At 36.8% G+C, this 13,160-nt stretch overlaps 3 protein-coding genes and 1 pseudogene across 4 annotated transcripts; 2 read left to right on the top strand and 2 right to left on the bottom strand.

Moving 5' to 3' along the window:
• On the top strand, positions 10–3,773 carry LOC104782761 (DEAD-box ATP-dependent RNA helicase 37-like). 2 transcript variants are annotated; one of them, XM_010507778.2, is made up of 7 exons: positions 10–179; positions 373–1,234; positions 1,327–1,410; positions 1,568–1,810; positions 2,449–2,616; positions 2,744–2,857; positions 3,101–3,773. In XM_010507778.2, the coding sequence occupies exons 2-7, from the start codon at positions 479–481 to the stop codon at positions 3,599–3,601; spliced, it is 1,866 nt and encodes a 621-aa protein (XP_010506080.1). In that variant the 5' UTR covers positions 10–179; positions 373–478; the 3' UTR covers positions 3,602–3,773. The 2 variants fall into 2 exon arrangements, with proteins under 2 accessions (XP_010506080.1, XP_010506081.1); XM_010507779.2 differs by having other exon boundaries at positions 25–51.
• On the bottom strand, positions 4,225–5,303 carry LOC104782763 (protein COLD-REGULATED 15B, chloroplastic). Its single transcript, XM_010507780.2, has 2 exons — positions 5,024–5,303; positions 4,225–4,565 (listed from the first exon to the last, which is right to left on the bottom strand). The coding sequence occupies exons 1-2, from the start codon at positions 5,218–5,220 to the stop codon at positions 4,340–4,342; spliced, it is 423 nt and encodes a 140-aa protein (XP_010506082.1). The 5' UTR covers positions 5,221–5,303; the 3' UTR covers positions 4,225–4,339.
• LOC104782764 (protein COLD-REGULATED 15A, chloroplastic-like) lies at positions 6,372–7,879 on the bottom strand. Its single transcript, XM_010507781.2, has 2 exons — positions 7,572–7,879; positions 6,372–6,768 (listed from the first exon to the last, which is right to left on the bottom strand). The coding sequence occupies exons 1-2, from the start codon at positions 7,763–7,765 to the stop codon at positions 6,543–6,545; spliced, it is 420 nt and encodes a 139-aa protein (XP_010506083.1). The 5' UTR covers positions 7,766–7,879; the 3' UTR covers positions 6,372–6,542.
• On the top strand, positions 8,782–9,774 carry LOC104784371 (annotated as a pseudogene).

The following is a 13,160-nucleotide window of genomic DNA, read 5'->3' on the forward strand; positions in this document are numbered from 1 at the left end:
TCTCTCTCTCTCTAATTTATCTCTGTCCGATCCCAAAAACAAAAAAAAAAGGTAAATTTATCAAAAAGGAATTCTAGGGTTTATCGTTGATTTCGTTGAATCTTCTTCAATCTATCTCTCTCTCTCTCTCTCTCTCTCTGGGGTTTTCGCAATATTTGAATTCGAGCCTGTAAGCTAGGGTTGGTTCTCTCCTCTTTGCGTGATTCTCTTGGCATTTGTGTTTTTGTTATATTCGTTTGAATATATGCTCATGACTAGACTTTTCAATTCGTCTTTGTGTTTGTTGTTTATTATTCTGTGGATTCGCTCGCTTATTTAAAGCTGTTCATAGCTGCTTCTGATTACTTGTGAATTTTTGTTTTTTCTTTCCAGGAGTTCGTTCTTCTATTGAAGATTTTGATTAAGAGTAAAAAAAAAACAAAGGTTTCGTTTTGCTGGGGATTTGCAAGCTAGTTTTTACGTTTTTTTTTTTTTTATTATGAGTGCATCATGGGCTGATGTGGCTGACTCAGAGAACGCTAATTCTGGGTCATCTAATCAGAATTCTCATCCTTCTCGACCTGCTTATGTTCCTCCACATCTAAGAAACAGGCAACCAACTTCTGACCCTGTTGCTGCTCCATTACCAGCTAACGATCGTGTAGGTTTTGGTGGTCCACCTTCTGGGTCTCGATGGGCTCCTCCTGGTGCTAGTGCTGGTTCTGCTGGTGGTGGTGGTGGTTATAGGGCTGATGCTGGTCGTCCTGGCTATGGCTATGGTGGACGAGGAGGTGGTGGTTGGAACAACAGAAGCGGAGGCTGGGATCGTAGGGAACGTGAAGTTAACCCTTTTGAGAATGATGATTCTGAACCAGAACCAGCTTTTACTGAGCAGGATAATACCGTTATTAATTTTGATGCTTATGAAGATATTCCGATTGAGACCAGTGGGGATAATGTGCCTCCTCCTGTTAACACATTCGCTGAGATTGATCTTGGGGAGGCCTTGAATCTAAACATCCGTAGATGCAAATATGTTAAGCCAACACCTGTACAGCGTCATGCCATCCCTATATTGCTTCAAGGCAGGGATTTGATGGCTTGTGCTCAGACTGGCTCTGGGAAGACTGCTGCTTTTTGCTTTCCAATTATTAGTGGAATCATGAAGGATCAGCATGTGCAGAGACCCCGTGGTTCACGCACAGTTTACCCCCTTGCAGTCATTCTCTCACCAACCAGGGAGTTGGCAAGTCAGGTTGGAGTTCTCTTCCCAATGTCAAGATTCCATTCGCTTTGGTACACCGTAGAAGTTAGTTTCTAATCTATTATTCTGTGATATTTTTGCAGATACATGATGAGGCTAAAAAGTTCTCCTACCAAACTGGTGTGAAGGTTGTTGTTGCATATGGAGGAACACCTATTAACCAGCAGGTATTTTTAATGTGCAAATAGTTTTTATTTTAGATATAGTTTTGTTTTTGTTTCAGCTTTTGACTTCTGAGTTTTTGCTTCATGCGTCTTTCACTGTATGTGTTAATTCTGTTTTCAAACTTCAGCATGTTAATCTCGTGTCTTGTTGTTTGTGCAGCTCAGGGAACTTGAGAGGGGGGTTGATATTCTTGTGGCAACTCCTGGTCGACTAAATGATTTACTGGAGAGAGCTAGAGTCTCTATGCAGATGATTAGATTTTTAGCTCTTGATGAGGCCGATAGGATGCTGGACATGGGTTTTGAACCGCAAATTAGAAAGATTGTTGAACAAATGGATATGCCTCCACGTGGAATTAGACAGACGTTGTTGTTTAGTGCTACTTTTCCAAGAGAGATTCAGGTTAGTTTACTTGTTTCTGTAATCACTTTTTCTTGTTCACCTTCTCGTTGGTTGAAATATAATAATTTGCGAACTTTATCACTCTCGCTCTTATTACCCATTCTTTGACATGTGTGTGATTCTTGTGTTCCATATTTTTTCCTTTCATCTTACTGCTAGTTACATTTTTCTGTATTGGGCTTCAGTCTTAAGCCCCTTCTCTGTCCAGATAAATTCCTGTGGTTCTCTAAAAAAGGGGAAAGAGAAATTGTCTAATATAAACTGAAACTGTATATAATGACGACGATAGACATGGTTGTTCTGCAGAAATTCTGAGAGAGTCTTTCTGGTTTTAAGCTAATTACATGAATTCTAGTTCTGCTGTGATGCTAGCTAGCCTATACATCTGTTTCATGAAATGATGGCCATTGCCATTTAACTGACATGTTGCTGATAGTTCTATATATCAGAGGATTACAATACCACTTGCGTTAATGGATGATGGTGAAACATTGATGGCAAGCTTTAGATTGATCAAGTTTCATGCTTATGTTTCCTGTGTGATTAAAGCTGCATAATATTTGTTACAAGAATGTTGCTACGTTTGCATAAAATCATTTGCAAGTTTAAATAGATTGACATATTTGTTTCTTTTGCAGAGACTTGCAGCTGATTTCTTAGCAAATTATATATTTTTGGCTGTGGGTAGAGTGGGTTCAAGTACTGATTTAATTGTCCAAAGGGTTGAGTTTGTCCTTGACTCTGACAAGAGAAGTCATCTCATGGACCTGCTTCATGCTCAAAGAGAGAATGGCATCCAAGGCAAGGTAAAACTGATACTCCTCTTTCCTTTGGAAGGAATCGTCTTTTGTTTAGTTCATGATATTTTACATATTTCGACATGCTCTGTCATACTTCTAGTTCTTGATGATTGTGTTCTCTCCATAATTACAGCAAGCCCTGACCTTAGTTTTTGTGGAGACGAAGAGGGGAGCTGACTCTTTGGAAAATTGGCTTTGCATCAACGGGTTTCCAGCAACCTCCATTCACGGTGACCGAACACAGCAGGTTTGTTATTAAATTTAAAGCTTAAAATCTTGTGTTTTAATGTGGACATCATAATCCAGTCGTACCAATTCAGTATTGAGACCAAAAAGAAGATCTCGTGTAGGAATATAGTTCATTGCAACTAAACCTATAACAAAAGTCAAAATCTGAAGGAATCTGTTGAAATTAACTTTTTGGTCATCATTATCAATTAGGAACTAGTGTATCTGACTAAGTTATTGTGTTGCTATGTATGCATTGAAGGAAAGAGAAGTGGCACTGAAGGCCTTCAAGAGTGGGAGAACACCAATTTTGGTTGCAACAGATGTAGCAGCACGTGGGCTTGACATTCCTCACGTGGCTCATGTGGTCAACTTTGATCTACCAAATGACATTGATGACTATGTCCACCGCATTGGACGAACAGGACGTGCTGGCAAATCAGGATTGGCAACTGCCTTCTTCAACGATGGCAACACCTCACTGGCCAGACCGCTCTCTGAGCTGATGCAAGAAGCTAACCAGGAAGTCCCTGCGTGGCTCACTCGGTATGCATCACGCTCCTCTTTTGGTGGTGGTAAGAATCGACGGTCTGGTGGTCGGTTTGGTGGTCGTGACTTTAGAAGGGAAGGGTCTTACAGTAGAGGAGGAGGCGGTAATGATTACTACGGTGGTGGAGGTGGCTACGGCGGAGGCTATGGTGGGGGATATGGCGGTGCTCCAAGTGGTGGATATGGCGGAGAAACTCCAAGTGCTTGGGACTAAGCNCCAATTTTTTTTTTTTTTTTTTTTGGTCATAACTTTTGACTATTTTGTTTTTCTTCTACATTCACAGAGAGAGAGAAGAGAGAGAGTATGTATTTTCCCCTTACACCTATGAGATTTGTACTGAAGAGATGGATATATAACAATTTGTGCTGTTTTAGGTGTTTTGATATTTTACAGGCTATAGTATTAGGGGTTGTCGTAACTCGTAACAGTCATCAGTTTCTTATTATCATATGGGTTTGTAGAAGAGTTTTCCCGTTAAGTTAGTTATGGAGAGCATTCCACAGATAAAATCTATTTAGGCTAATTGATTTCGAGGCAAGGAGCTTTATGACATAAATTTCAAGAACTAAAATAAGTGATAATTTGTAAGAACTATTGTTAGATAATTAGTGGTTTATTATTATTATTATCAAGGTCTTATGTGATGTGATTGTATAATTTTTAGAACAATGAATTTGTTAATTAAATATTATTACTCAAGAGAGTAAAATCGATAAAATGTTATATTCTAAACTAATTCTGCATTAGCTAGGGTTAATTATCCTTGGAAATACCATGGTACTATAAGTACGTAGTTTCTTTTTTAATCATGTATATGATAAGAATTTAATGAGCTATTTTGGAGTAATTAACAGATCTTCATATCAATTTTCAAATGGTGAAAAACACAAATTAACACGTACACACTGATCTTATTGTAACATAATTAAGAGTGGTTAAATCAGGGCCTAATTACTTTATGGCATCCTTAGCCTCTCCTGCTTTACCCTCTACGAACTCAGCCGTCTTGTTTCCGGCTTCTTTGCCTTTCTCAGTCACATAATCAAACGCTTTCTTAGCTTCCTCAGTCGCCGTCTCATTGGCTTCAATGGTTTTCTCAACAACGTAGTCTTTTGCTTTCTCACCATCCACCAAAGCTTCCTTTGTCTTTTCCGTCATGAAATCTGAAGCTTTCTTTCTACACATACATATATTTATTAACATTCATTACTGACCAACGGTCTTAAAACATAATGTATATCAAAAATATACTATTTATTTGGTCATGAATTTGAGTCGTTTGTTTTTAAAGACTACTCACAAATATCTTTTACAATATATTTTCGAAGATAAATATTTACTTTTATCATAGACTTATTAAAGTAAAGTTCATTTTTATAAAAGTAGATCGTATTTCAAATGGCAGCCAAAGATCAAAACCGGCTCAGTGGATAAAACTCAATCCTCAACAAAGACCATTATATTACGTTTGGTGATTCTTTATCTGTTTATCAAACTAATCTGATGGAATTAACCAAAAGAAAGAAAACAATTCATGTGGAGTACATAAATATACCTGAGAGTTTTTGAGTAATCTAGATAGACTAAATTAGTCACGAGGAAAACTATATATTAAAAGGTGTAATATAGACTCACGTGGCGTCGTTGATGTCATCGAGGATGTTGCCGTCACCTTTAACGGCGTACACCAACGACTTCTTGCGCTGAGCAACGACGACAAGTTCACTCTTTCGGCCAAATCCGACGGCACCAACGCTGCTCTGCTTGGTTCCTACGCTGTGGAAAGAAGAACCCATGCCACTGAGAACAGCTCCTGAGAAAGACATCGCCATGAGAGATCTCTTTCAAAGATGTTTTCTAGAAGGTAATAAATAAAAGGAAGAGTTTGTAGATGGAGAAAGTGAGATGAGAAACCTCTAACCTCCAATAGTATCGTTTTATAGATCTCTCGACCAATAAGAATCAAAATTTCCACGTGTCAGTGCTAGATATTTTTGCGCATTGCTATTATCTTTAGCTTTTGAATAAGAAAGAGTTTTCGTTCGTTCGTATTTAGCTACGTGTTCTTATTTCTATGGCTACCAACAACAACAAAAAGAGGTCGGCCATCAAGTTGTGGTTATAACCGTTATATACATGTTAGCATTTTTGGCTACCAAAACTTACATGTTAGCAATTTTTGCTACCAATGTTAGCCAGCACTTGTATTTGATTTGCAAATGGCAAGGTTCAACGTTAAGTTGAAAATGTGTGTTAATATATGCATGTGTGTCAATTTAGCCATTATTAGCAACTGACTTAAAACAACTTCTAACTTTTTTTGGTTAACCTACAGTCCATACTGTTAGTTAAGCTGCTAATAGTATATATATTTCTACAAAACCCATACTTCAATGCCTTAGGGCTATTTTATACCAATGTCTCCACAACAACAACGTTATATATATACAATAAGCTAGAAAGGAAAGTTAAATTTTGAGAAATATGAGATATATAGAGCATGTATAATTGAAGATCCTCTTACTTGAAACCAGCAACAAATAAAGGAGCCTATTAGATATGTCCCACATTGGTTAGGTATGTGAACATTGAACAATGTGGTGTTGTTGCAAAGCCACATGACATGTTGACATACCTTAACTTTTGAGTTAGTTTAGGGTGTGATTTAAGTTTCACTTACTAATACTAATAGAACCCTCACATTTGGGAGAGTCATAGTATCAGACAGACATAATCTATGTTTTTTTTTTTTTGTGTCGTCAACAGAGACAATCTAATTATTTGATAGACTTATTGGTAATGTATGTGACGGGGAGATATATGTGGTGGTAATTTTGTTGGTACCATACCATTATTATCCTTCCACATATTGTAAATCTTTGCTTGGAATGGGCTAATGCCATACCATTACATATGTTCGTCACAAAAGAGACGTACGAGCCTATCGATGCTAGATGCTCATCCTAGAACTAGCTCGTTGAAAGACAAATTTTTAACTGCGAGCCATGTCTTATTTCAAGGGTTGATGTGAAATTAATAGAAAAATTACAACAGACTGATCTTATTGTAAAATATTAAACATGTAGAGAGAGAGAAAAGATGGATCCATATGTCTCTACGAGTTTAGGTATTTGAATTAATTGATTTAAAGACCCTACTTTGTGGCATCCTTAGCATCTCCTGCTTTACCCTCAGCGAACTCAGCCGCGTTGTTTGCCCCTTCTTTTCCTTTTTCCTCCACATACGCTGCAGCTTTCTCAGCTTCTTTAGTCAATGTATCTGTGTTTTCACTCGTTTTCTCAACAACGTAGTCTTTTGCTTTCTCACCATCTGCCAACGCTTCCTTTGTCTTGTCAGTCACGAAATCTGAAGCTTTCTTTCTGTATTTGTAATTAAAATGAAACAAAAAGTAATGTTAAACACACAAATCTAAAGCAGCCAACAGAAACGTCCATAAATTTAGGGCTATATCTATAGCTGTCAATTGGGCGGTCCACCCGTGGGCGTTATGGGCGGGTGGTCATGGTTACGACCAAATATAATATGGTCTTAATGGACAAAAGACCATTGGGCTTGCGGATTAAATTTTAGTTTCTCCGATCATTCTTCTTCGTCTCATACCAATTTGGGAGACTCAGATTTTATAAAAGAAACAACAAAATAAAATTCAAATTTTATAAAAGAAATAAAACTCAGATTTTATAAGTGAATAACAACAAAAATAAAATTCAGATTTTATACAAGAAACAACAAAATAAAATTCAAATTTTATGAAAGAAATAAAACTCAGATTTTATAAGTGAATAATAACAAAAATAAAATTCAGATTTTATAAGTGAAAGCCAACAGAAATAAAAATGGATTGTCCATCATCATGATCAATTGGAAATGGTTAATGGGCATGGACATTTTTTGGACCATTGTCCATTTGGTCATGACCATCTTCCGCCCATATAAAAAACTGTTCAAGCACTGTTCAAGCGGACACGCCCATTGGTCGATGGACGGACCATTTGACAGCTCCTGTTAGACTTATAGGAGGGCTTAAGTTTGTGATATATATTCAAAATAAAATCATAAAAATTAGCTCAAAACAATCAAACTTCCAATAATATATATAAACATTTCCTAATAAAATCCTTAATTACGAGGCAAGATATTAAAAGAAAGAATGTGGACTTACGTGGCCTCGTTGAGGTCATCGAGGATGTTGCCATCGCCGTTAGCGGCGTAGACCAAAGACTTCTTGCGCTGAGCGACGACGACGAACTGAGTCTTTCGGCTAACTCCGACAGAACTAATGCCGCTTTGCTTGGCTCCACTGTGGAAAGAAGAACCCATGCCAGTGAGAACAGCTCCTGAGAAAGACATCGCCATGAGAGATCTCTTTAGGAGCAAAAGATATGAAAGGATGAGTTTTTAGAGGAGGATCGAACAATGTGAGATGATAAGAATCTATTCTCCCAGTAGTATCGTTTTATAGATCGATAGACCAATTAGACTCCAAAACTACGTGTTAGAGTAAGATATTTTATAGCGTTTTGCTATTATCCGTAACTATGGAATAATAAGATGAGTTTCTGTACGTTCTTTTTTGGCAACGTGTAATCATATTTGTGGTTTCCAAAAAAAGCAAAAAAAAAAAAAAAAAAAAGCAGGTCGGCCATGAATTTGTGGTTGCATTACATGCTAGCATTTTTGGCAACAAAAAACATACATGTTAGCAGCATTTGTATTTTTATTTTTATTTTGCAATTTTCAGTACTAAAAGGGTCGTTCTCATTTGCTTCACGTGTATTCACCTTTTGTCTTAATAAAAACAAATGTATGTCGGCCAACAAGTTAATTTGGTTTTGCAAGCCCAAACTACCAAGAGCCTATACAAAATAAACAAACATGGTTGCACAACCTAAATGTAAAACTAATAATAGCCCAAATGACTTAAATCCACTTTAAAATATATTTCATTTTTCCACTTTCAAAAACTATATGATCTAAAAGTTATATATCATATCCTACAAAAAAGATTTTGGATTAGGCTATAGAAATTTTTTTTGCTATTATTATCAGTCGTTAATTATTTTTTTTCGCTCTAATGTATTTCCTTCTTTTTAATTGGAATCCTGATCCTAGATTTAAAAAAGACAAAATAATCTGACGGACAGTAACATCTCCTAATCCAATGTGAAATAGAAAATGCATAATTTAATATCATAAAATTATATCGAAGTCCAACTTACAGACATAAAAGAACCCTACAAATTTTTTTAACAAACTTTCCTTTTTAACTCTCTCTCGCTGCAATTCCTCAAGTGATTCGGTCTTCTCTAGGGTTATAAATTACAACTCAAGTTACAAGAAACCTAGAGATAAGAAACCTAACTCTTCTTACGATGACACCAAAAACAGAGTTCGTGAAGTTCTTGGGAAAAGGTTCGTGCGGATCAGTCAACCTCGTCAAGTACATCAAAAGCGACGACGACAGCTCTTCGCCGCTTTACGCAGCCGTAAAAACCGCTGAATGCGAAGAATACGACACTCTCCAAAGAGAGATTCAGGTTCTATCCAAACTCAAGGGCTGTCGAAGCATCGTCCAATGCTATGGGAATTATACTTTAGAAGAGGATTTTGATGTCGGCGGATTCCGAGTTTACAAGATGGTTATGGAGTACGCATCTGCAGGGAGCTTAACAACGTTCATGGACAGTTACAAAGATAGTAAATTGCCCGATACTCTAATCAGAGACTTCACCCGCATGATTCTCCAAGGATTGGTCTCTGTTCATAGCCACGGTTATGTCCACTGCGATCTAAAACCAGATAATCTACTTATCTTTCCATGTAGATAGTCTTACAAATTGAAGATTTCAGATTTTGGATCTTCGAGAAAAGTCGGAAAAGATTCGGATTGCTGGGAAGTTGATAACCCGTTTATGGAAACTCCTATTTACATGTCGCCAGAATCAGTCCGCGATAACGTGGCTGAGAAAGCCCTAGATTTGTGGTCGTTAGGGTGCATAGTATTGGAGATGTATACCGGTGTTTATCCATGGTCGGAGATTAATTATAAAGATCTTGCGCCGGTTCTATTGAATGGAGAAGCCCCGGAGATTCCAGAGAGTGTACCGTGTGATGCAAGGAATTTTATAGAAACATGTTTAGCAAGGAACCCTAAGGAGAGAGGAAGCGCTTCGGATTTATTGTTGCATCAGTTCTTGCGTGGTGAACAGAAGATGGAAGATACGATCTCCGGCTCCTCGTTGCCGATTTCAAAGAAGGCCATGAAGTTAACGATTATTCCACCAAAGCCCCCACAGTTTAAACACCTGAAGGTGAAGATTATGCCTCCCAAGCCTCCAGCTTTTAGTTTCATTCCTGTTCAGTAGTGTGTTGAATTCATCTCTGTTCCTTAGTTTAGAACTGAAACTCAAGTTACAGAGTCGATATCTATGAGGTGAGTAAGTTTCTTTACTTGGCTTCACATTTGTAAGCGTTTTTTAGTTGTAAGGTCCCATGTGCTTTTTTGCAATTGCAGATTCTAAGTGACCCTGTACAGCGTATGGTTTACGATGAAATTCATGGTTATGCTGGGACTGCCACCAATCCTTTTCTTGATGACTCTAGCCCAAGGGATCATGTTTTTGTTGATGAGTTTGCTTGTATAGGTATTTATTTTCTTGAAACTTCAATTCAATGCACTTCGTTTGATGCCGAGGTGAAACACTTTGGTACTGACTCTGATGATTCTGGAACTGTGTTTGCTGATTAACAGGCTGCAAAATTTGTGCTAATGTGGCTCCAGATATATTTGAAATTGAANGTTACAAAGATAGTAAATTGCCCGATACTCTAATCAGAGACTTCACCCGCATGATTCTCNCTGTAACCAGCGTGGCAACCCAGATTTAATTCAGCTAGCAGTTGAGACATGGTATGTTTATATTCTGTAGATGCTGGAACTGATTGTGTNTGTCCACTGCGATCTAAAACCAGATAATCTACTTATCTTTCCATGTAGATAGTCTTACAAATTGAAGATTTCAGATTTTGGATCTTCGAGAAAAGTCGGAAAAGATTCGGATTGCTGGGAAGTTGATAACCCGTTTATGGAAACTCCTNCTGCACAGTTGTCATTGCTCGAAGATGAGATGCGAAGGGTTGAAAGAGTGAATGTAAGACGAGCATTTCTCTTATTGTTCATTGTAAAGAACCACAAGGCATTGCTATGATTTCTTGATTATGTACTCGTTGCTAAACTGTTTGCATTTAAGCCGTTGCTAAATTGTCATTGATTGATCAGGTTGCTCTGATGCTTTCTGGAACGCGGTCAGGAGCAGTTGATGTTTTCAGAATGGTAAGAAGGGAATAAAAAAACTCTCTGTTCTGTAGCTGAAATGCTCCTAGTCTTTCTCCTTCTACTCCTTAGTCTTTTTATTCCCACTTACATATTGACATTGGCCCATGTTTTCTTCCCTTATGAAACAAGATAGCCTATACTTCTTTATTTATCATCTAATTGATCAATCTTTGAATCCCATTTCAGGCGAGATCTCTATGGGAGAAGAGGCAAGCAAAAGTTTTGGTATGAACTATCAATATCATCAACTTCGAAATCCTTCCAATACTATTTGCATTAATCATTTAGATGAGCATAACTTTGCCTTGTGGCATACCTGTGTTTCAGAATCAAGCTAGAAGTAGAATGATGAAGCGGAAAAACAGAGACGACACACCTTAATATTGGGATAACCTCTGGGGAAAATTTGTGGTTTCAGGGTCATTGCCACTCAAGTCTGGATGACAAGATTTCATACAGTTATAGTAAGCTTTCTTAATCTCCGCCGGTGTAGCATCTGGAAGCTATTTAGACATACCAAAGGCAAGTGATAAAAAAAGTCACAATCTTTGATTTACTTAGTTTTCATATGCCCCACCCCACGTCTAGTACGAAGAGTAACACAGGCTAATTATTTGTAAACTTTCGATAATTGTATATAAATTATTGTTTATTATATCACTGAAATAATGAACAGGGAAGTGTAATCCACTCGTGCCTAATCAAACGCTATACTTCTTTCATATATGCATATAGTGTGAAAATAAGTGCAGACGACCAAAAAAATGTATCTACAACTTCTCATTACAATCATCTTTTCGCCGGTGATTATGGAGAGAGTTTTATTCTTCCTCTTCTTCTTTGGTAGATTTTATTAAATGTAAGAAATGAAAATCGGTGGATCTTATTTTAGATTTGATTAAATTATGAGACGTGTTGAATATGAAAACTGCAAAAGGGTAATAATAGCGATGTATTATTTTGGAGACCCATATTATTTTATTCAAATGTGTGGCCATATAGCTAGATGAACTCATAAAAATACAATTTTACAGAGCATTAATTAACAACTGAAGCACTCGATATTTTCTAATGCCATGCACATCATGCAAGGATTTACCCGATACTAGTATATATCATCTATCATCTCTATATATAGACTATACGTATTACGAAATGGGTAACTTAGAGATCTCGCCAGTGGTGAGTGTAGCATGATTATGCATAACCACGCAAATTTGTTCAAAAGTCCTAATTGTGAATCAAAACACTAGCATACAACTCAGATGAGGATTTATAAGAATATAGGCTTATATTAATCGACTCGAGATCCAAAACTGAAGACAACAAGAAGTGATTAATTTAGGTATATATGTAGAGAACCAACCGATAATAATCTGCTCGAGATTCAAGTGTTCAATAATTGAGAAGGAGATCGGGGNAAAAAAAAAAAAAAAAAAAAAAAAGAAGGTCCACCCACGTTTAGCCATTATCAATCTCTCATGATAATCTAAATAAGCCACACAACTGGCGATAGTCGTTTGTTTCTTTACACACTGACATATCAATACTTGTACTATGAGCTCATATCAATTGATATTAATATAAACAGATAAGTTCACTGGTTTTTAGAACAATATGTAACTTTAAAATTTGCAGCAGTAAACAACAAATTTATGTACATGGGAAAATTGCTCAGACTATATAACACCTCGTATATTAATATCAAAAACACCTCGTATATTAATATCAAAAAGATTATCATGTCACATTAGCAGTGGCACTACCAACCTACATATAGTGGGGGAGTCAAATTCTTTATGTGTTAGTTTGGGCTACATATAAAGTCTCACTAATATAGATTTGGGAATTTAAATGTCATTAGTGAAATGACACTAACGAGAGCTTCCGAGAGTAATGGATTTAAGGCAGAATTGACAAGAAAGTGCCGAATTAATTGAGCAAACTCATGTTATAGGCTCACTCATCATATGCATATCTACATTGATTTGTCCCTATCACAATGCTTTATTCCCCTACCTAGCATCCGCCACAATACGGCCAATATCATTCAATTCAACTCTCTACATAAATGATTTCCTAAATACTGAGAGAAAAATGAATATTTCTTTGGTTCGCCAATAATTTATTTAATACTAGATGACTTTAATCTCAAAACCGATTGAAAGCTAATCAGTTTGTTTTGTTTCGAGTAAGGCTACCAAATGGAGATAAAGATTACAAGAAGGTGTGTCAATTGTATATGTTGTATAATCTATTCAAAATTCATATCTGGAAGGTTAGTTATAGGTTTGTTTATATATGCGGTGATAGATTTTGTGTATATGCTTAGGCACTACTTCTCAAAAATTTAAGAATTCAAAAGTTCCAAAATCCAAGAATAAAACTTAATTTAAAAAAAAAAAAAAAAAAAAA

Source organism: Camelina sativa, chromosome 4 (assembly GCF_000633955.1).
Source record: "Camelina sativa cultivar DH55 chromosome 4, Cs, whole genome shotgun sequence".
Classification (NCBI taxonomy): Eukaryota; Viridiplantae; Streptophyta; class Magnoliopsida; order Brassicales; family Brassicaceae; genus Camelina; species Camelina sativa.

Bases quoted from the DNA above. Each gene is read 5' to 3' on its own strand.
- LOC104782761 (XM_010507778.2), top strand. From the start codon at position 479: ATGAGTGCATCATGGGCTGATGTGGCTGACTCAGAGAACGCTAATTCT. The intron at 1,235-1,326 runs GTTGGAGTTCTC...ATATTTTTGCAG, and splicing joins CCAGGGAGTTGGCAAGTCAG to ATACATGATGAGGCTAAAAA. The intron at 2,617-2,743 runs GTAAAACTGATA...CCATAATTACAG, and splicing joins AGAATGGCATCCAAGGCAAG to CAAGCCCTGACCTTAGTTTT.
- LOC104782763 (XM_010507780.2), bottom strand. From the start codon at position 5,220: ATGGCGATGTCTTTCTCAGGAGCTGTTCTCAGTGGCATGGGTTCTTCT. The intron at 4,566-5,023 runs GTGAGTCTATAT...ATGTATGTGTAG, and splicing joins GATGACATCAACGACGCCAC to AAAGAAAGCTTCAGATTTCA.
- LOC104782764 (XM_010507781.2), bottom strand. From the start codon at position 7,765: ATGGCGATGTCTTTCTCAGGAGCTGTTCTCACTGGCATGGGTTCTTCT. The intron at 6,769-7,571 runs GTAAGTCCACAT...TTACAAATACAG, and splicing joins GATGACCTCAACGAGGCCAC to AAAGAAAGCTTCAGATTTCG.